This window comes from Procambarus clarkii, unplaced genomic scaffold, assembly GCF_040958095.1.
Source record: "Procambarus clarkii isolate CNS0578487 unplaced genomic scaffold, FALCON_Pclarkii_2.0 HiC_scaffold_600, whole genome shotgun sequence".
Lineage (NCBI taxonomy): Eukaryota > Metazoa > Arthropoda > Malacostraca > Decapoda > Cambaridae > Procambarus > Procambarus clarkii.
Genome location: NW_027189633.1, coordinates 6,850 through 29,228, shown reverse-complemented (window position 1 = coordinate 29,228; position 22,379 = coordinate 6,850). Strand labels below are relative to the sequence as shown.

Sequence of the window (22,379 nt, the reverse complement as noted above, 5' to 3'; positions counted from 1 at the left end):
CATCATGGACCAGTATGGTAATATCTCAACACACCATGGACCAGTATGGTAGTATCACAACACACCATGGACCAGTATGGTAGTATCACAACACACCAATGACCAGTATGGTAATATCACAACACACCATGGACCAGTATGGTAATATCACAACACACCATGGACCAGTATGGTAATATCACAACACACCATGGACCAATATGGTAATATCACAACACACCACGGACCAGTATGGTAATATCACAACACACCACGAACCAGTATGGTAATATCACAACACACCACGGACCAGTATGGTAATATCACAACACACCACGGACCAGTATGGTAATATCACAACACACCACGGACAAGTATGGTAATATCACAACACACCATGGACCAATATGGTAATATCACAAAACACACCATAGACCAGTATGGTAATATCACAACACATCATGGACCAGTATGGTAATATCTCAACACACCATGGACCAGTATGGTAGTATCACAACACACCATGGACCAGTATGGTAGTATCACAACACACCATGGACCAGTATGGTAATATCACAACACATCATGGTCCAGTATGGTAATATCACAACACACCATGGACCAGTATGGTAATATCACAACACACCATGGACCTGTATGGTAATATCACAACACACCATGGACCAGTATGGTAATATCACAACACACCATGGACCTGTATGGTAATATCACAACACACCATGGACCAGTATGGTAATATCACAACACACCATGGACCAGTATGGTAATATCACAACACACCATGGTCCAGTATGGTAATATCACAACACACCATGGACCAGTATGGTAATATCACAACACACCATGGTCCAGTATGGTAATATCACAACACACCCGAGTGATAGTGAAATAGCAGTGATAGTGAGGTGATGGTGATATGGCAGTGGTAGTGAGGTGGTGATATGGCAGTGATAGTGAGGTGATGGTGATATGGCAGTGATAGTGATATATCAGTGAAAGTAAGGAGGAAATATCAGTGTGAGGTGATAATGCAAAGAAAGTAAAATGATGTTGGTGTAGCAGTTATAGTGTTACGTGATGGTGAGCTATTGGTGATATAACAGTGACAACAGCTGTCATATAGTGACACCAACAATTTGTTACTCAACATGGTCAGTATATGACCCCAAGTGTGGGGCCTGAGGTGATGGTGATATATAGAGGTGATAGTGAAGCTATAGTGATACAGCAATGATAGGTTACAGTACTGGGAAGATATAGCATTGATGGTGATACAGCCCTACTTGTTATGTATATGATACCAAAGTATAATACCAAAGTGTTAAATACCAAAGATAGTGAAGTTATGATGATATAGTGATAAAGGTGTCAACTTAAATTACATTCCCATCAAAATACGCTGTCCATGGTGATGCAAGAGTAGTGGTGATGATGGTGGTACAGTGAACTAGAGTTATTCGTTGCCTTGTTCGGGTTGAATGTAGACACAGTAGGCGCTTCTGTATATTTATTGAGTGAGGCAAACAGGTGTATAACTGGCCAGCCGAGGTCCACCTACTCTGGGTTTGTCGAGAGAACTGAGGCTGCTGGGAGCATGGCTGGTGACTGCCTGTCTGGCATGACGTCAGAGGCCTACTTGCCTGTGATTGGTTATGTCTCAATGGACATACAAATTGAGTATAACAGAGTGGCAGCACAACACCACAGTAGTGATGGTACAGTGAACTATAGTGGTAGAACAACACCACAGTAGTGATGGTACAGTGAACTAGAGTGGCAGCACAACACCACAGTAATGATGGTGGTGGTACAGTGAACCAGAGTGGCAGCACAACACAACAGTAGTGATGGTGGTGGTACAGTGAACTAGAGTGGCAGCACAACACAACAGTAGTGATGGTGGTGGTACAGTGAACTAGAGTGGCATTACAACACCACAGTAGTGATGGTGGTGGTACAGTGAACTAGAGTGGCAGCACAACACCACAGTAGTGATGGTGGTGGTACAGTGAACTAGAGTGGCAGCACAACACCACAGTAGTGATGGTGGTGGTACAGTGAACTAGAGTGGCAGCACAACACCACAGTAGTGATGGTGGTGGTACAGTGAACTAGAGTGGCAGCACAACACCACAGTAGTGATGGTGATGGTACAGTGAACTAGAGTGGCAGTACAACACCACAGTCCACCACAGTCACCTCCGTAATGTCACTGTGGTTGACTGCTGCCCTCACCACATCCAGGCCGCTCACCACATCACCGAAGACATATGGCCACTGGTGACCACCCTGGAGGTCCCTGGTGATGATGGCGAACTGGGCACTCCTGGGTCCCCCCAGCACATACCTGGACCACACAGCTCCGGCCCGGCCTGACTCCCGGTACTGCCCCTGGAGGAAAGGCAACAGAGGGGCTCCTCCCTCACCATCATTACTCTCGTAGTCTCCGCCCCCCACACGCTCCCCCGGCTGACCCTTGCCCCACACCTGCAACAGTTTAGTGTTGCGGTAGGTGTGGTCCCGCTGGCCCGTACACAACAACACAAACTGTCTGGCCAGCGGAGTGTCAGGGGTCAGCCGGATGGTGACCCGCCCTCTTGTTGACCCCGCCCACCCGAGGTCAAGGAACGCCAGGGTGCAGGAGGGTTCCAGCACGCCCACAACCTCACTCTCCTGCAGAAAATGAAATAAATCATACTGATAACTGTATAACAAAATGTTATCATATTAGTTATGATAACTCAGTAAATCAGTAATGTCAGTAAGACTAGTGGGTGTAATAAAGTAACCTGGAGGGTGTGGGTGTGGGTGTGGGCGTGGGCGGGCGTGGGCTGACGCAGGAGTGAGTGGAGGTACAGCTGTCCGTCTTGTAGAGTTATCCTGGCGGAGCGGCGGCCATCTTGGTCTTCCTGGACGGCCAACACCCGGCCAGCCTCCACCAGCCTCTTGACGGGCTCCCTCATCCTGCGGAGGTCCTCAACCTGTGGACAGTGTCAGCCCCATTATCACCTGTGGTCAGTGTCAGCACCATTATCACCTGTGGTCAGTGTCAGCCCCATTATCACCTGTGGTCAGTGTCAGCTCCATTATCACCTGTGGTCAGTGTCAGCCCTATTATCACCTGTGGTCAGTGTCAGCCCCATTACCAGCTGTGGTCAGTGTCAGCCCCATTATCACCTGTGGTCAGTGTCAGCACCATTATCACCTGTGGTCAGTGTCAGCCCCATTATCACCTGTGGTCAGTGTCAGCCCTATTATCACCTGTGGTCAGTGTCAGCCCCATTATCACCTGTGGTCAGTGTCAGCCCCATTATCACCTGTGGTCAGTGTCAGCCCCATTATCACCTGTGGTCAGTGTCAGCCTCATTATCACCTGTGGAGAGTGTCAGCACCATTTGTGGGAACCGACCTGTGAGATTTATATTTATTTAATTTATATGAATTTATATTTACGTTAATTTATATACTTCGATAGCAATTTGTATAATGATAAGTGGACTGTATTTCTGCAATAATCTCAATCTCACAAATCGATCCTCTACACATTAGGGGGGTTTATATTAATTTAATTTATATATATGCAGCCAATCAAACTACAGTATTAACTACATACATTGAAAAGGTTCCTTATCTTATAGTACAGCAGGTTAGTCCACCAGGTATAACTAGGGTGTAGACACCAAATTATCCTCTTTGAGGTAGCTTCCATCACCCAGTAACTGGTGCACAAAGTCTTGCTTCCTCGTCTTGACCTGTCAAAAGGGCGCTAGCTGTAAAGCCAGAATCCTATATATGACAAGTATTTCAGAGAAACTGTACATGGAACAATGAAGACCTGGCTTAATTACCTTTAGTTTGAGGCGATTTCGTGATCTAACCGGGACACCCTACCCAATGACATTAATGGCCACTAATGATAGAAAATGGGGTTTCGGAAAGAACACTTAACTTGATTTTTAGACAGCGTGTTGATAATGGTACACTTTTGGTTTCCATAACACTACGTCCAAGTAAATTTAACAGGAGCCGTATTTGCTCCCGTGCCTCTGGTCTAGTATAAACAATGGCTGCCCCTTCCTCCTCACTGACGCCTGGCTTACATTGTCCAGATTTCAGAAAGTGATAGAAGGGTCACATTTACTCTACTTTAATATTGATAATTAAGTTAATTTATATAAGATGTTTTTATGATGGTAAAGTCCAAAGACTAATGTATTTAAAAATAATTCCCACCATAATAGGTGGAGAATATAATAGTATGTGGTGATGATATCCCGTTTTCTTTAGATGGTAATTCCACTACAAGTTACATTTTCTATGGATAACTTGTTTATACAACACAGCTACAATTATCTGTATGTATGATATATTAAATGGTGTCGGATTTCCGACACCATTATCACCTGTGGTCAGTGTCAGCCCCATTATCACCTGTGGACAGTGTCAGCCCAATTATCACCTGTGGACAGTGTCAGCCCCATTATCACCTGTGGACAGTGTCAGCCCCATTATCACCTGTGGACAGTGTCAGCCCCATTATCACCTGTGGTCAGTGTCAGCCCCATTATCACCTGTGGACAGTGTCAGCCCCATTATCACCTGTGGTCAGTGTCAGTCCCATTATCACCTGTGGTCAGTGTCAGCCCCATTATCACCTGTGGACAGTGTCAGCCCAATTATCACCTGTGGACAGTGTCAGCCCCATTATCACCTGTGGACAGTGTCAGCCCCATTATCACCTGTGGACAGTGTCAGCCCCATTATCACCTGTGGTCAGTGTCAGCCCCATTATCACCTGTGGACAGTGTCAGCCCCATTATCACCTATGGTCAGTGCCAGGCCCATTATCACCTATGGTCAGTGTCAGCCCCATTATCACCTGTGGACAGTGTCAGCCCCATTATCACCTGTGGACAGTGTCAGCCCCATTATCACCTGAGGACAGTGTCAGGCCCATTATCACCTGTGGTCAGTGTCAGCCTCTTTATCACCTGTGGACAGTGTCAGCCCCATTATCACCTGTGGTCAGTGTCAGCCCCATTATCACCTGTGGTCAGTGTCAGCCCCATTATCACCTGTGGGCAGTGTCAGACAAATTATGACATGTGAGCAGTGTCAGCCCCATTATCACCTGTGGTCAGTGTCAGCCCCATTATCACCTGTGGTCAGTGTCAGCCCCATCATCACATGTGGTCAGTGTCAGCCCCATTATCACCTGTGGGCAGTGTCAGACAAATTATGACATGTGAGCAGTGTCAGCCCCATTATCACCTGTGGTAAGTGTCAGCCCCATTATCACCTGTGGTCAGTGTCAGCCCCATTATCACCTGTGGACAGTGTCAGCCCCATTATAACCTGTGGTCAAAGTCAGCCCCATTATCACCTGTGGACAGTGTCAGCCCCATTATCACCTGTGGTCAGTGTCAGCCCCATTATCACCTGTGGTCAGTGTCAGCCCTATTATCACCTGTGGTCAGTGTCAGCCCCATTATCACCTGTGGTCAGTGTCAGCCCCATTATCACCTGTGGTCAGTGTCAGCACCATTATCACCTGTGGTCAGTGTCAGCCCAATTATCACCTGTGGTCAGTGTCAGCCCCATTATCACCTGTGGTCAGTGTCAGCCTCATTATCACTTGTGGAGAGTGTCAGCCCCATTATCACCTGTGGTCAGTGTCAGCCCCATTATCACCTGTGGACAGTGTCAGCCCCATTATCACCTGTGGACAGTGTCAGCCCCATTAGCACCTGTGGACAGTGTCAGCCCCATTATCACCTGTGGACAGCGTCAGCCCCATTATCACCTGTGGTCAGTGTCAGCCCCATTATCACCTGTGGACAGTGTCAGCCCCATTATCACCTGTGGTCAGTGTCAGCCCCATTATCACCTGTGGTCATTGTCAGCCCCATTATCACCTGTGGACAGTGTCAGCCCAATTATCATCTGTGGACAGTGTCAGCCCTATTATCACCCGTGGACAGTGTCAGCCCCATTATCACCTGTGGTCAGTGTCAGCCCCATTATCACCTGTGGTCAGTGTCAGCCCCATCATCACATGTGGACAGTGTCAGCCCCATTATCACCAGTGGGCAGTGTCAGCCCCATTATCACCTGTGGTCAGTGTCAGCCCCATTATCACCTGTGGTCAGTGTCAGCCCCATTATCACCTGTGGACAGTGTCAGCCCCATTATAACCTGTGGTCAGTGTAAGCCCCATTATCACATGTGGTCAGTGCCAGCCCCATTATAACCTGTGGTCAGTGTAAGCCCCATTATCACCTGTGGGCAGTGTCAGTGCCATTATCCAGCCCCTCTCTACGGACAGGGAGGTTGGTGCTGGACCTGTAGGTCCAGCCCCCCTCTATTGGCTGGGGATTGGTGCTGGATCTGTAGCTCCAGCTCACCTCTTCTGGCAGGGGGTTGGTGCAGGACCTGTAGCTCCAGCCCCCCCCCCTACTGGCAGGGGGTTGGTGCAGGACCTGCAGCTCCAGCCCCCCTCTACTGGCATGGGGTTCGTTCTGGACCTGTAGCTCCAGCCCCCTTCTACTGGCAGGGGGGTTGGAGCTGGACCTGTAGCTCCAGCCCCCCTCTACTGGCAGGGGGTTGGTGCTGGACCTGTAGCTCCAGCCCCCTTCTACTGGCAGGGGTTTGGTGCTGGACCTGAAGCTCCAGCCCACCTCTTCTGGCAAGGGGTTAGTGCTGCACCTGTAGCTCCAGCCCTCCTCTTCTGGCAGGGGGTTGGTGCTGGACCTGTAGCTACAGCCTCCCTCTACTGGCAGGGGGATGGTGCTGGACCTGTAGCTCCAGCCCCCATTTACTGGCAGGGAGTTGGTGCTGGACCTGAAGCTCCAGCCCACCTCTACTGGCAGGGGGTTGGTGCTGGACCTGTAGCTCCAGCCCCTCCCCTCTACTGGCAGGAGGTTGGTGCTGAACCTGTAGCTCCAGCCCCCCCTCTACTGGCAAGGGATTAGTGCTGGAACTGTAGCTCCAGCCCCCCTCTACTGGCAGGGGGTTGGTGCTGGACCTGTAGCTCCAGCCCCCCTCTACTGGCAGAGGGTTGGTGCTGGACCTGTAGCTCCAGCCCTCCTCTACTGGCAGGGGGTGGGTGCTAGACCTGTAGCTCCAGCCCCCCCCTCTACTGGCAGGGGGTTGGTGCTGGACCTGTAGCTCCAGCTCCCCCTCTACTGGCAGGGGGTTGGTGCTGGAACTGTAGCTCCAGCCCTCCTCTACTGGCAGGGGGAGGGTGCTAGACCTGAAGATTCAGCCCCCCCCCCTCTACTGGCAGGGGGTTGATGCTAGACCTGTAGCTCCAGCCCCCCTCTACTGGCAGGGGGTTGGTGCTGGACCTGTAGCTCCAGCCCCCCTCTACTGGCAGGGGGTTGGTGCTGGACCTGTAGCTCCAGCCCTCCTCTACTGGCAGGGGGTGGATGCTAGACCTGTAGCTCCAGCCCCCCCTCTACTGGCAGGGGATTGGTGCTGGAGCTGTAGCTCAAGCCCCCCCTCTACTGGCAGGGGGTTGGTGTTGGATTTGTAGCTCCAATCTCCCTCTACTGGCAGGGGGTTGGTGCTGGACTTATAGTTCCAGCCTTCCTCTACTGGCAGGGGGTTGCAGCTGGACCTGTAGCTCCAGCCCCCCCTCTACAGGCAGGGGGTTGGTGCTGGACCTGTAGCTCCAGCCCCCTCTACTGGCAGGGGGTTGGTGCTGGACCTGTAGCTCCAGCCCCCCTCTACTGGCAGGGGGTTGGTGCTGGACCTGTAGCTCCAGCCCCCCCTCTACTGGCAGGTGGATTGGTGCTGGACCAGTAGCTCCAGCCCCCATTTACTTGAAGGGGTTGGTGCTGGACCTGTAGCTCCAGCCCCCCCTCTACAGGCAGGGGGTTGGTGCTGGACCTGTAGCTCCAGCCCCCCCTCTACTGGCAGGGGATTGGTGCTGATCCTGTAGCTCCAGCCTCCCTCTACTGCCAGGGAGTGGGTGCCAGACCTATAGATTCAGCCCCCCCTCTACTGGCAGGGGGTTGGTGCTGGATCTGTAGCTCCAGCCTCACTCTACTAGCAGGGGGTTGGTGCTGGATCTATAGCTCCAGCCCCCTCTACTGGCAGGGAGATGGTGCTGGACCTGTAGCTCCAGCGCCCCTCTACTGGTAGGAGGGTTGGTGCTGGACCTGCAGCTTCAGCCCCCCTCTACTGGCAGGGATTGGTGCTAGACATATAGCTTCAGCCCCCTCTACACGCAAGGGGGGTTGGTGCTGGACTTGTAGCTCCAGCCCCAATTTATTGGCAGGGGGTTGGTGCTTGACCTGTAGCTCCAACCCTCCCCTCTACTGGCAGGGGGTTGGTGCTGGATCTGTAACTTCAGCCCGTCTCTACTGGCAAAGGGTTGGTGCTGTACCTGTTGCTCCAGCCCCCGCTCTACTGGAAGGGGGTTGGTGCTGGATCTGTAAGTCCAGCCCCCCCTCTACTGGCAGAGGGTTGGTGCTGGATTTGAAGATCCAGCCCCCCCCCCCCCCCCCCCCCGGTGTTGGCAGGGAGTTGGTCTTGGAACTGCAGCTGCAGCCCCCCTTTACTGGCAGGGGTTGGTGCTGGACCTGTAGCTCCAGCTCCCCCTCTCTAGTGGCAGGGGATTGGTGCTGGACCTGTGGTTCCAGCCCCCTTTTACTAGGAGGGGATTGGTGCTGATCCTGTAGCTTCAACCCCCATCTACTGGCAGGGGTTGGTGTTGGATCTGTAGCTCCAGCCCCCCTCTACTGGCAGGGGGTCGGTGCCGGACCTGTAGCTCCAGCCCCTCTCTACTGTCAGAGGGTTGGTGTTGGATCTGTAGCTCCAGCCCCTCTCTACTGGCATGGGGTTGGTGCTGGACCTGTAGCTCCAGACCCCCTCTATTGGCATGGGGTTGGTGCTGGACCTGTAGCTCCAGCCCCCCTCTTCTGGCAGATGGTTGGTTTTGGACCAGTAGCTCTAGCCCCCCTCTACTGGCAAGGGGTTGGTGCTGGACCTGTAACTTCAGCCCCCTCTACTGGCAGGGGGTAGGTGCTGAACCTGTAGCTCCAGCCTCCCTCTACTAGCAGGTGGTAGGTGCTGGACGTATTTAATCCAGCCCCCTCTCTGCTGGCAGGGGGTTGGTGTTGGACCAGTAGCTCCACCCCTCCCCCTCTACTGGCAGGGCTTTGGTGGTGGACTTATAGCTCCAGCCCCCCTCTACTGGCAAAGGTTGGTGCTGGACCTGTAGCTCCAGCCCCCTCTACGGGCAGGGGTTTGGTGCTGGACATGTAGCTCCAGCCCCCTCTACTGGCAGGAGGGGTTGGTGCTGGACCTGTAGCTCCAGCTCCCCCCCTCTTCTGGCAGGGGGTTGGTGCTGGACCTGTAGCTCCAGCCCCCACTACTGGCAGGGGGTTGGTGCTGGACCTGCAGCTACAGTCCCCCTCTACTGGCAGGGGGTTGGTGCTGGATCAGTAGCTCCAGCCCCATCTACTGGCAGAGGGTTGGTGCTGGACCTGTACCTCCAGTCCCCCTCTACTGGCAGGGGGTTGGTTCTGGATTTGTAGCTCAAACCCCCCTCTACTGGCATGGGGTTGGTGCTAGAGCTGTAGCTCCAGCCCCCTCCCTCTACTGGCAGGGGGGGTTGGTGCTAGACTTATAGCTCCAGCCCCTCTCTACTGGCAGGGGGTTGATGCTGGACCTATATCTTCAGCCCCCCTCTACTGGCTGGGGGTTGGTGCTGGACCTGTAGCTCCAGTCCCCCTCTACTGGCAGGGGGTTGGTGCTGGACCTGTAGCTCCAGCCCCCCTCTTCTGGCAGGGGGTTGGTGCTGGACCTGTAGCTCCAGCCCCCCTCTACTGGCAGGGGGTTGGTGCTGGACCTGGAGCTCCAGCCCCCCTCTACTGGCAAGGGGTTGGTGCTGGACCTGTAGCTCCAGCCCCCCTCTACTGGCAGGGGGTTGGTGCTGGCATTGTTTGGGAGTTTGTTGGCAGTTTCAAGGCTTCAGTCTCTTCGAACCCATCAGTGGTCTGTTTTGGTTCACTGTCTTCCTGGATGCTTTCCCGGTAGGTTGGTAGAGTGTCACCCACTCTCTGCGCCTCTGTGAGGGGGCCAGGATCCCGGGTTCAATAGAGGATCACAGGTTCAATCACCATGCAGGCCAGAAATGGATCCCATGTTTCCTTTCACCTGATGTCCCTGTTCACCTACCAGAATATATTTATCCAGGAGTTAGACAACTATTTTAGATTATATGTTAAGGAAAGTCAGTAGTTGACCTTGGGGAACTCCAATAAACCTAAGAACAGGCTTCCTCTCCTCAAAACGCAACTCAATATCTTGTGACATGACCTATGAGAGAAAATAAAAAACTTACTGTTAATTGCTTCTGGGGGATCTGTCCAGTGATTTCCTGAACTTTATTCATGATGCTGGAGGCTGAGTCTCCCAGGTGTACGGGGTCAGCTGTGGCACCTGTCTCTGTGGTCATCATCTCCAGGGCCTCCCTGATGGTCTCCTGCACCTGTCATTACCAACACAAACATTAATGGTGGAGGCTGAGTCTCCCAGGTGTACGGGGTCAGCTGTGGCAACTGTCTCTGTGGTCGTCATCTCCAGGGCCTCCCTGATGGTCTCCTGCACCTGTCATTACCAACACAAACATTAATGGTGGAGGCTGAGTCTCCCAGGTGTACGGGGTCAGCTGTGGCACCTGTCTCTGTGGTCATCATCTCCAGGGCCTCCCTAATGGTCTCCTGCACCTGTCATTACCAACACAAACATTAATGGTGGAGGCTGAGTCTCCCAGGTGTATGGGGTCAGCTGTGGCACCTGTCTCTGTGGTCATCATCTCCAGGGCCTCCCTGATGGTCTCCTGCACCTGTCATTACCAACACAAACATTAATGGTGGAGGCCGAGTCTCCCAGGTGTACGGGGTCAGCTGTGGCACCTGTCTCTGTGGTCATCAACTCCAGGGCCTCCCTGATGATCTGCACCTGTCATTACCAACACAAACATTAATGGTGGAACCTGGAGTATAATGAAGCATCAGGCTCTGAGTAAAGTAACTGGACTATAATGAAGCATCAGACTGAGTAAAGTAACTGGACTATAATGAAACATCAGACTGAGTAAAGTAATTTGACAATGTAAGTAATGTTTCTCTACACTGACCACAGTGTAGAGAAACACCAAGATGACAGTTGACTTTATTAATAAAAATGTTTCAGGTGTTTAGAGCAAAAAGTTTCCTATCTATAAAGTCTACTCTCATCTTGATGTGTCTCCATGTCAAAAGTGTTTATATAGAGGCAATACTACACTCAGTTGGGTGAGAACAATGTGACCTTCAGCAGCGTACCTTCACTGAGGTGTGGACAGTCTTGACATCTGGGAAGAGTTCCTGGCACTTCTCCAGCCAATCTTTTATTTTCGTGCTGCACTCATCAGCTGTGTCTATGGTTGTGTCAACCTCCTGTGGGGTGTTGACTGTGTCGAGGTTCCCCAACATGGCCTGCAGCTGAGTCTTCCCTTCCTCTCCTTGTGTTGTCATATCCACCACACTGGTATCCTCCAGTTCCAAGAGCTTCATTGCTGACTTGTTCTGCTCTACCAGAGCATAGAGTCTGTCCTGGAGCTGGAGGTGGTGAGTCTTCCAGTCCCCCAGCTGCCCCCGGTACTCCCCCAGCTGGGACAGTACCTCTTCACAGCTAATAATGAGGCAGCTGATGATGCTCTTCTGCTCCTGCACCAGGGAACGTAACTTCTTACTGATGCCTCTGGCAGGACCTTCATAAGGTTTTGCTGGCACTGCTTCCTGAGTTGTTAGCTGGATATTTTTGAGTTTCCTAACAAAAGCCTCCACAGCATAGCTAATTGGGAACTGAGTAGCAGCTGTGGCAGCGTGCTGGACACGGCAGCTGGGGCAGGTCAGCTGACCATTCTTGATAGCATTGTCAATACACTGGGAGCAGAATGTGTGGCCGCACGGCAGATTGCGAGGTCGTAGCTGATTGTCATCATAATCGTTATAACACACTGAACATTCCTCTGGTTTGTTATCCTGCGTGAAAGAATATTTAGTTAGGCTAGATGTATTTACAACATAAAGGAATATTACAGTACTTGATTTACTAATACAAATTACATAATATTTACATACATGCTTTGTATTAGCTATTCTAGAGCAGAGTTAATATTACTGACATAAAAATATCCACAGAAGGGTCAATATCTTTGATAACCATATCCCGGAGTATGGGATAATATTTTTTGGTAACATATTGCAGCAGCAAGGCAGCTGGTACGCCATAGCCAAGAGTACAGACAAACAAAACCCGTCCTTACTTTCTTATAAATAATGGAAGGAAACGTATGTATCCTATGGAATAATGGGGGAAGGATCAAGTATTCTTAGTCTAACTTGGACAATAAGTGCACTGTAGGTTAAATCTTCACACATGGGCTTTATTGAACTCTGGATTATTCTACACTTATTAACTATGGGAACACACGATTATGTTAATGGATTGTTGAGATTGAGTGACTCTCTTCACCAAACAAACATGATGGATGAATTGACTATTGGTCCCACACAAATCTGGGCTTAGTCGTTATTTTACTGTACACTCTCTTGGTAATATACAAATGTAGCATGGATTTTTACAATATAAGGTCTCTACACTTAATCACTTTACTAACGGGGACCAAGGTTGATGGAGTTTAAACCACGTATTACAGTACTCCTTAAAGTGGGAGAATGAGCCCAAAATAACACAAGACACACAGGGTTCTACAAACACACATTCCTGAAATTCCTATCCCTAAACTAACAAAGAAAAAAGCACTAGTACAGTTAATGCACTTATCATTACTGTAGAAGACCACCCAAGCGTCGCATTGACGTCTACTGGACACTGGAGTAGTCGCCACCTGAGTGGACAACTTGCTGCCGCTCTCCACTCTGTGTGCACTCCCTTAGTTCCAATAATGTTTCACACAAAACTCCTATCCCAAAATTGGTCATTTGTATGTCTTATAGAGTTCCAGACTGTTTTCAACATTTAACACTGCTGTTTTTATATATATTTTCAACCAGTGAATGTCTTAAATAAGTGTTTCCTATACTATTCCATTGCTTTGGGGAGGATATATAATTATTAATAATAATAATTTTCCTTTCTAAGTCACTGTGCTCCGCATGTACAGAACTGACTATTGTACTGGCAGAAATCATAAATTCATGTTTGTCATGCCCTTCAAGAAGACCTGAACAAAATAAGTGTATCAGCACCACTTGGCAAATGGAATTTAATGTGAACAAATGCCATGTTAAGGAATGTGGAATAGGAGAACATAGACCCCACACAACCTATAAACTATATAATTACCTAAGTGTAGTTACAGGATGAGAGCTATGCTCATGATGTCCCGTCTTCCAAGCACTCTGTCATATAACAATTTGAAATTACTGACGCTTTTGTCCTCCACCACCTTCTCACCTAACTTGTTCCAACCATCTACCCCACTTGTTTGCGAAAGTGAATTTTCTTATTCACTTCTAAAAAATTAAATTTTCTTTGGCACCTTTGTTTAGTTAGTTTAAATCTATGACCTCTTGTTCTTGAAGTTCCAGGTTTCAGGAATTTTTGCCTATAAATTTTATCAATTCCCAGTTAATATTTTGTACGTAGTGATCATATTGCCTCTTTTTCTTCTATCTTTTAGTTTTGGAATATTTAACCCTTTAACTGTGCAACGCACCTGCTGGCCCACGCTTGGGGTGCACTACGCGCCTCCGGGTATTTGTATTTTTCACGTTCGATTTAAAAGTGACGTGCGGTGACGCAGGTATGGAATGGTTGGCTGGGGGCCCCAGTGATAGTCCGCCATCTTGAAAAAAAAATTCCCAGCATGCCCCATAGCCATGGAGAGCCCCACTTCCCAAGCAGCAACCATGTCTGATGCATTGTCAACGAGCTCCCGCTCCACAGTGACCCGCGGTCATGGAAAACGACTCTCTGAGGAGGAGATTCGCGATATTTTGTACGACGACGATGCTATGGATGATGACCTGGACTATGATCCAGAGAAAGATCTGACACAGAGGTCTGATACGAGTGAGGGGAAAGACGCAAGTGGATTATGTGGCGAGTGCATATGGTATACGCTCCTCACCCGGCCTGTCTCGCCGCCCTGGGTCAACACCGTTATCACCACCACCATCATTTATGTCCCCAGATGCTAGTTTATTCAGTGACAATACATGTGACAAATCTTTCTCGGGCTTCAGTGACATTCGCTCCGATATGAGTAGTGTGGACGACCCGAGTACTAGCAGCGAGGGTGGTACCAGGCGGGGCTTTGCTGCCTCAGCAACACGTCGAGGCAGGTGACAGCATGTCTCACAGCATGACGACAGTGGGCCCTCAACATCAGGTGATTGTGGTAGGCCTACGGTAAGAAAATCTGCCTCAGCGCCAAGCATACCCTCACGCAGCTCCAGAAGCAGCAGCAGACGACGTAGCCGTGGTTTTGGTGCTCGTGGTGGTGTTGGTGCCGACATCAAACTCCCTGGTGTACTTGTGTGGGAGGATTGCACCACATCTGTCCCTCAAATACCAACGTTTGATGATACCGATGTTGTTGTTACAGCTTTATTCCCGTATAACTGGTGATGATATGGCGGACATGGAATATTTCCAGGCATATTTTGACAATGTCTTCATGAGGCATCTTGTGACCGAGACAAACATGTACGCCCACACCCTCATAAACAGCGGCATATTACCTGCCTTACGCCTCACGCGATGGAAGGCAACGACAATCGACGAGATGTACGTGTTTCTGGCTCTATGCATGATGATGAAACACTCCAAGAAAGCTGTCGTCCAGGACTATTGGAACAAAGACAAGCCTTGTTGCCATCACCCGTCTTCAACCGGTATATGTCGCGGGATAAGTTCCACTTGATTCTCAGGCGCCTGCATTTCGAGAACAATGCAAATGAGGACAGACGCGACAGACTGTGGAAGGTACGCAAGGTATTCAGCGACCTGCGAGGGAACTTCAGGGATTATTTTGTACCTGGACAGAATGTCGTTATCGACGAGTTGCTTGTACTGTTCAAGGGCAGACTGGCTTTCAAGCAGTACATCCCTTCCAAGCGGCACCGTTTTTGACTAAAGTTTTTCATGCTGTGCGACTGTGAGACTGGTATCGTCCTGGACATGATCTTGTAGTCTGGTACAGACGTCGACATACCAGCTCAAGATGAACATGGGTTCTCTGGCAGTGTCGTAAAAACCCTGATGGAACCAGTGCTGAACAGGGGGCATATACTGTTCACTGACAACTATTACACCAGCCCCCTGTTGACCAGATACCTCCTTGCCCACAACACCAGCATATGTAGCACTGTGAAGGTCCTCGGGAAGGAAATGCCAGTGTTCGGTATAGGTATATCCGTGGGCAAGTGCCAGCTGCGCAAGTGTGACAATATTCTGTCAGTGCGGTGGAAGGACAGACACGAGGTGAATATGCTGACGACGATTCACACCGGTGCCATGTTGAACAGTGGGAAGGTCCATTTTTATATGCGCAACCCCATGTATAAGCCGGACTGTGTCATAGACTATAACGTGAACATGCGCCTCGTCGATAAATGTGACATGATGCTTGGTGGTGTGGAGTGCGTGCACAGGTCTGTGAAGTGGACGAAAAAGTTCTTCTTCCACCTCAAGGATGTTGCAGTGCTCAACTGCTTCAATATGTACTTAGTGAAGTCCGGCAGGAAACCGTCTGCTTGATACCTGCTTGATGGGTTCTAGGAGTTCTTTTACTCCCCAAGCCTGGCCCGAGGCCAGGCTTGACTTGTGAAAGTTTGGTCCACTAGGCTGTTCCTTGGAGTGGGCCGCAGGCCCACATACCCACCACAGCCCAGCTGATCCGGAACTTCTCTTAGAAAACAGTCCAGTTTTCTCTTGAAGATGTCCACGGTTGTTCCGGCAATATTTATTATAGTCGCTGGGAGGACGTTGAACAACTGCGGACCTCTGATGTTTATACAGTGTTCTCTGATTGTGCCTATGGCACCTCTGCTCTTCACTGTCTACATGTACCTTCAGTGCCAGTGTTGTGTCACAGCTGCTAGTAAAGTATGGCAGGCAGAAGTCCGTAGTACCGCGCAAGGTGCAAGCAACAATGCCATACGCAGCTCCAGACAGATTGCCGGGTAATGAGAACTTCGAGGTACACATGCTGAAGTATATGCCAGGCACAGCATCACAGGAGAAGGGTAAACGTGTGTGCATAGTATGCAGGAACACTACACACAGATCACAAAAGCGAAGATGCATCAGCATCTGGTGCATGGAGTGCACGGTGCCACTCTGCCCCGTTGGCTGTTTCGCAGCATATCACACACTCGCAGAGTACTGTGTGTGTGCAACCCGTTCTTGCAAATTCGTAAAGTCAATATTGACTTATTAAATAAGTGCATAGGTGACATACTAAACATAATAGATACCCTTAAAAAGCTTCATAGAAAACACCGACCTTACCTAACCTTGTTAGTATCTTAAGATAAGCCTCTTATAGCTTCGTAATTACAATAAGTAATAATTAAGTAATAATAAGTAATTAATTAAGGTTAAGTAATAATTGTAATTGGTGAAGCAATGAGATGCTTATCTTAAGATACTAACAAGGTTAGGTAAGGTCGGTGTTTTCTATGAAGCTTTTTAAGGGTATCTATTATGTTTAGTATATCACCTATGCACGTAGTTAATAAGTCAATATTGACTATACGAATTTGCAAGAACGGGTTGGTGTGTGTATATAGGGTGTGATACTGTACAGTGTGTGTGTATATATAATGTAAATATAAAAATATCAGAGTGATAAATTGGAAATAAGTGTACTTGTTTGTGATGCACGTAACGCAGTGTCTACAGACGGTACGGATGTTCTACTGCCATAATATAGTGTACGTGTTCACCATACATTGGATCAGCACGTAAAATCTAATAAGTTGCATTTGGAACTGTGCACAAAAAATGAGCAAAATTATATTCGCGGCAGCGCGCGCATCCCGCCCCGGGCGCCCCACTGGTCCCGGGAGCTTACGGCATGGGCGCACGGGAAATGATGACGTCACGTGCCACCTTACGGACCCCATAACAGCCAAAGTAAGTACAATTTTGACATTCCATTGCTATACCCAAATACAGGGAGGGGTTTTTGACACTTTTAGAACAAAAAATAAAAATAATTTTTTCCTGAGAATTTATTTCTTGTGCATTGGGGGGGTCATATTTGGAGGCCGCGCAGTTAAGGGGTTAATGTCTCTAACCACTCCTCGTAGCTCTTGTCCTTCAGTTCTGGGAGCCATTTAGTTGCATGTCTTTGCATCTTTTCCAGTTTGTTGCTGTGCTTCTTAAGGATATGGGCACCATACAACCACTGCATATTCCATTTGTGGGAGTATGTCTCCCAAGATTCTCCCACAGCTGACTGGAATGGCTCATTGCAGTGCACAGTGCACAGACTTTGTGCACAAGGTCCTATTTCTGTTAACCCTAGATAGTGACCTGGCATGCTGGGTATCTCCAGAATGCCCACTTAACCAGGAACACTTTCATAATACAGAGGCCGCCGTATGTCCAGGCAGGAAGTAGATACAGGGAGTTAAGCATACTTGCCACAGGGTCAGTGAGTACATTGGCTGGGGCCAGCGTGAGAGTAGAGGGGAGACGCCAACGACCGTCTGACCTCTGGGGTCAACTGGCACGATGAAGAATAACAGCTCCTGCTACTGATCATCGAACGGTCAATATGATTGGTTCCCGCTCATTTGCTGCAATGCTATTGGTCAAATTGTAACTCTTTTTGTGTTGTGCCCACGGGACGCCCTGAGCTTCAGGAAAAAGCATTCTCGTGAGGGATCTCTTGCAAAGTGGACGTGTAGCTGTTCTGTCTATCAGCCAATAGACTGAACACCGTCTATTCCTCACCGTCAAGTTAACTCAGCGCCTCTGCGATATACCACACACTCGCCCAGAATCACGAGTGTGAATATATTGTTCAGAAGCCTAAAGTGACAAATCTCCAGAGTGAAACAGACTGGTATCAGGTAACCCCTGGTGACAAAGATCGTTGTGAGTGACTTGGAGTGAACTAAGGCAGTGCTGCCACCTAAGTAATCTGTGTGTGACTTTACCACAGTGTACCTGTACCACAGTGTACAGTGTAGTGCATGGTGCCATATAACCTGCAGCCGCCAGCCGCCGCCGCCCTCACTGTACCACGTGACATCACCACCCGTTACTCACCGCCAGTGCCAAGAGTGTATGCGTGTTTCTGTACTGCCCTATTGCGAGTACCCTCCTGTGTCTACGAGCGAAACCAGCTGTCAGGCCACCTACGAGTTCTTGCATAAATGTGCCTGAGTGAGTGAGTGAGTAAGAGAGGTACCTTATCTGTAAGTACAAAATCTTGTCATTGTTTATTGTGTCTGTGTTGATCTGAGGTATCAACCACAGTTTTCACCTTCTCATACCTGTCACAGTGAATCGACAGTGTATGCATGGTTATCTGTGTGGTATCACGGCATTTCACTCGTCTTTGAATGTGACCTTCACATACACCACACATTTAGTTATCGTGTGTGATTATTATTGTGCATGTTATTGCCTGTCCCATTGACAGTGCCATTGTGATTTATTGCATATCATCATTACCGAGTATCCGGTTGGAACTCTTGTGATTCCTTTGCATACCGGCAGTTAGGTTGCTGTATTAATGATTGGCTGCCAACTGTGTTAAGTTAGGTGTTTCTTCACGAGTGGATACAGGTCGTTAGCCAGACGTCAAGAGTCTCGCTAACATAACCATAGCTTTGCTGACGCCAATCTAAAGTAAATCAAACACCCTGTGTATTAGTGGTTAAGTTAGTAAACTACTGTTAAGCTTTAAGTGGTGTTTGCATTGAACCACTTCTGAATACTGCCAATATTACTCAAGCCTTCAGCTCTAGGTGTCTTCAACACCGAATTGCCTAATTCACTAAACTATAAATGTGATGAGGACCCTAGGAGTCCCTTAAAGTGTTACATCATTGAGGAGATTCCAACGATCAACGTGGAGAAGGACCAGGTGAGGCTAGTCTGAAAAAGAGACCCTCAAGGACTCTAACTCGACCTTGCTCCAAGGCCCTGTCCGGTTGCTCTCGTATTTTCTATTCTGCTAATTCTGACAGTTTCGTGAAGCGTCTGCCACATGTACATTGGCGACGTACGCATTGCAGTCGTGAAAGCAAAAAAGAAAACCCCCATACCATTCCAGCTTTGGTCTAACAAAAGTTGTGAACAATATCTTTAGTATCTTGCCATCCAAGCGTTTAAAAAAAAATTTTAAGTTAGAAAGTATAGCATAGGCTCCTCACACAATATTCTTTATGTGGTCCTCAGGTGATAGTTTTCTATCTAGAACCACTCCTAGCTCTCTTTCTTTATCCAAATTCTTTATCGATTTCTCACATTTCATAGAGGTGTCTAGATATGAAATGAAAAAAATGCTAAAGGAGCTAAGTAAGAACAAAGCATTTGGCCCAGGTGGAGTTTTACCATGGGTCCTGAGAGAATGTGCACCTGAGCTCAGCATTCCACTTCAACAGACCATCATATATAGACCTGTCCCACTATGCTACCTATTTCAGACTCCCAGTTGATATTAGAGGCAGCAGCAGCACTCTACAACAGTGGCAGCAGGGAAGATCCCATTCAATATATACATGTATATCATTGACAAGTGTAATAGTCACAATATTGGAAAAAATCATTAAAACTAAATGGGTAGAACCCCTGGAGAAAAACTATATAATAACAGACAGACAGTATGGTTTTGGATCTGGAAAATTCTGTGTAACAAATTTACTGTTTCTAGGATCTAGCCACAGAGATTTTATAGGAAAGATATGGTTGGGTATTTTTATTTTGGCTCTCCTAATATTTTGGATAGCATTGATGAGTATCTCCTTGAAACTGCTTTGGAGATGACCCCTAACCAATACTGGTACTTCTTCTCATGGTCATGCTTTTATTAACCCTTAAATTGCACATCGCATCATATGATGCTTTGACCGACTTGCAGTAAATTGTGCATCGCATCATATGATGTTCTGGAGTACTTCGCAAGATTTAAATGGCCCGCTGATACAAAGGGTTCACCACACCTTCATCAGGGCTCTTGTAAACAGACTCCATTTTTTTTTTAAATCGTGGGTCAAATTCCCGGGTGTTAGGGGCCTCAGTATTGAGTGAGCCACCAAGCCTGACGCACGCAGCATGAGCTCACAGCACTGCTGTTCAGCTTGTGACCACAGCATCGCCTAAAAATGCCATAATATACTTGTTCATGCAATTATGTAGCTTTGATATTATTACAGAAGACCCCTGACTGATAAAACTGACCAGGGTTCTGATAATAACAGGATTGTGGTGATATTTAGCGCTGTGCTCCATGTTGGGAGGAGTAATGCTGTGGGAGGGGAGGGTAGTGGCGTTGTCTTCTGACTGTGTGTGGCCACCTTTTATTGACTGCACTCACCATACCAGCTTAGTGGTTCGCTATGGTGAACACAAATGTAGATACTTATATATAACGTGTGTATAGAGGGTATAAACAGCAAGAGGAGTAGGTTGCGAGCCGCCATTTTGGTGAGGGCGGTGGCGTCGTCTCCACGATTTATCATGTTTCCTGATGGCCACTATGGTCTTTGGGCACCATACCAGTTTACTTGTACAGGTATGGTGAATGAAACGGGTAGATATTTATATATAATGTGTGTATATAGCATAATAACACCACAAACAGTATTGTTGGAGGAGAAATATTAGTGCGTCTGGCCTTGAGGTCGGTAGCCATCAACTGACTATGTGAGTAGCTACGTCTTTGTGCCTTTACTCACCATACAAGCTTAGATGTACAGTTATGGTGAACATGTAAATACTTATATATAACGTCTGTATATAAAAGCAAAAACAGTATGGTGGGTGGAGAATGATGACAAGTCAGGTGAGGTGAGGTGAGGGAGGGAGTGGCAACCAGGGGCAGGCTGCCACTGGCTGCCACTGACACTCAGCATACCAACTTAGTGGTTCGTTATGGTGAACACGAATGTAGATACTTATGTATAACGTCTGTATATAGTGAATAAAAGCAAAAACAGTATGGTGGGAGGAGAATGTGGGTAAGTCAGGTGACTTGAGGGAGGGAGGAAGTAGCAGCCAGTGGCGGGCTGCCACTCAGCATGCCAACTTAGTGGTTCGTTATGGTGAACACGAATGTAGATACTTATATATAACGTCTGTATATAGTGAATAAAAGCAAAAACAGTATGGTGGGAGGAGAATGTGGGCGAATGAGGTGTTGAGGGAGGGAGTGAGTGGCTGGCTGGTACACGGCGGTCACTCCTCGTTACTTTTTGACTCATAATACCAACTTAGTGGTTCGTTATGGTGAACAAAACATGCAAATACTTATATATAACCTGTGTATATAGTGTAATAACTGACAAAGTATCTGTTCACTGTTTGATGAACATAATTGAATCAACAATATGCACACCATATTTTTGAGTACAGCGATGATGCACTCATTTTATTATATAAATATATCACACTACACACTATTGAATAATATTACAGCAAAAAAAAAATTATGAAAAATCAATCAGAGACATTGAGTAAGTAATTATCAAAAGAAGGCACCAAACCGGGAAGGCTATGTAGCACCATCAAATACGCAAAATAATCAGAGGGCGCTAAATATCACCAAGAATGCCAATACGAGAACAAAAACGCATAAGGCGAACGATATCAAAAGTATCCGAGTCACCAAGAATTCTATCGAGGGACAGGTGACCGCGAGGGGCGGTCGGAAAGCAAGACACATGCTCGTCCTGGAAGTCAGGACATTCAAGAAGGACATGCACGACCGTAAGAGGGACAATGCAACTAGGACAATAAGGGGCAGGGCTGCGCTCCATCAAGTGACCATGGGTTAAGCGAGTATGGCCAGTACGCAACCTCGCCAGACCTGTTTCCCACCTCCGGTTACGCTGGAAGGAGGACGGCCACGAGGAAACACAACATTTAAGAGTACGTAGCTTGTTACCAGTAACAGACAACCAAGAAGCCTGCCAACGGGTAAGGACTGAGGAATGGATAACCGGGTAAAAGTCGGAATACGGAATGCCTTTACAAGAGATGGGACAAGAGCGGACAGCTTCCTTGGCGGCAGCATCCGCACGCTCATTTAAAGACACACCAATATGGCTGGGAACCCAACAAAACTCAACCGACTTAAATTTACTGTGAACGAGAAACAGCCAATGCTGGATCTC

At 48.3% G+C, this 22,379-nt stretch overlaps 1 protein-coding gene across 1 annotated transcript; it reads right to left on the bottom strand.

Annotated features, from left to right (window-relative positions):
• Positions 1-1,490: 1,490 nt before the first annotated feature.
• LOC123750972 (uncharacterized) lies at positions 1,491-14,540 on the bottom strand. The gene is made up of 6 exons (XM_069320891.1): positions 14,153-14,540; positions 12,399-12,475; positions 11,337-12,038; positions 10,352-10,498; positions 2,790-2,981; positions 1,491-2,673 (listed from the first exon to the last, which is right to left on the bottom strand). Exons 1-6 carry the CDS (start codon positions 14,538-14,540, stop codon positions 2,161-2,163), a joined length of 2,019 nt encoding a protein of 672 aa, XP_069176992.1. The 3' UTR covers positions 1,491-2,160.
• Positions 14,541-22,379: the final 7,839 nt, after the last annotated feature.

Excerpts from the sequence above, each read along its gene's own strand:
- LOC123750972 (XM_069320891.1), bottom strand. The coding sequence starts at position 14,540 with ATGTCGGCACCAACACCACCACGAGCACCAAAACCACGGCTACGTCGT. Across the intron at positions 12,039-12,398 it reads ACAGTGCACTTATTGTCCAA|GATAACAAACCAGAGGAATG; the intron begins GTTAGACTAAGA and ends TCTTTCACGCAG. Across the intron at positions 10,499-11,336 it reads CTGTCCACACCTCAGTGAAG|GTGCAGGAGACCATCAGGGA; the intron begins GTACGCTGCTGA and ends TGGTAATGACAG.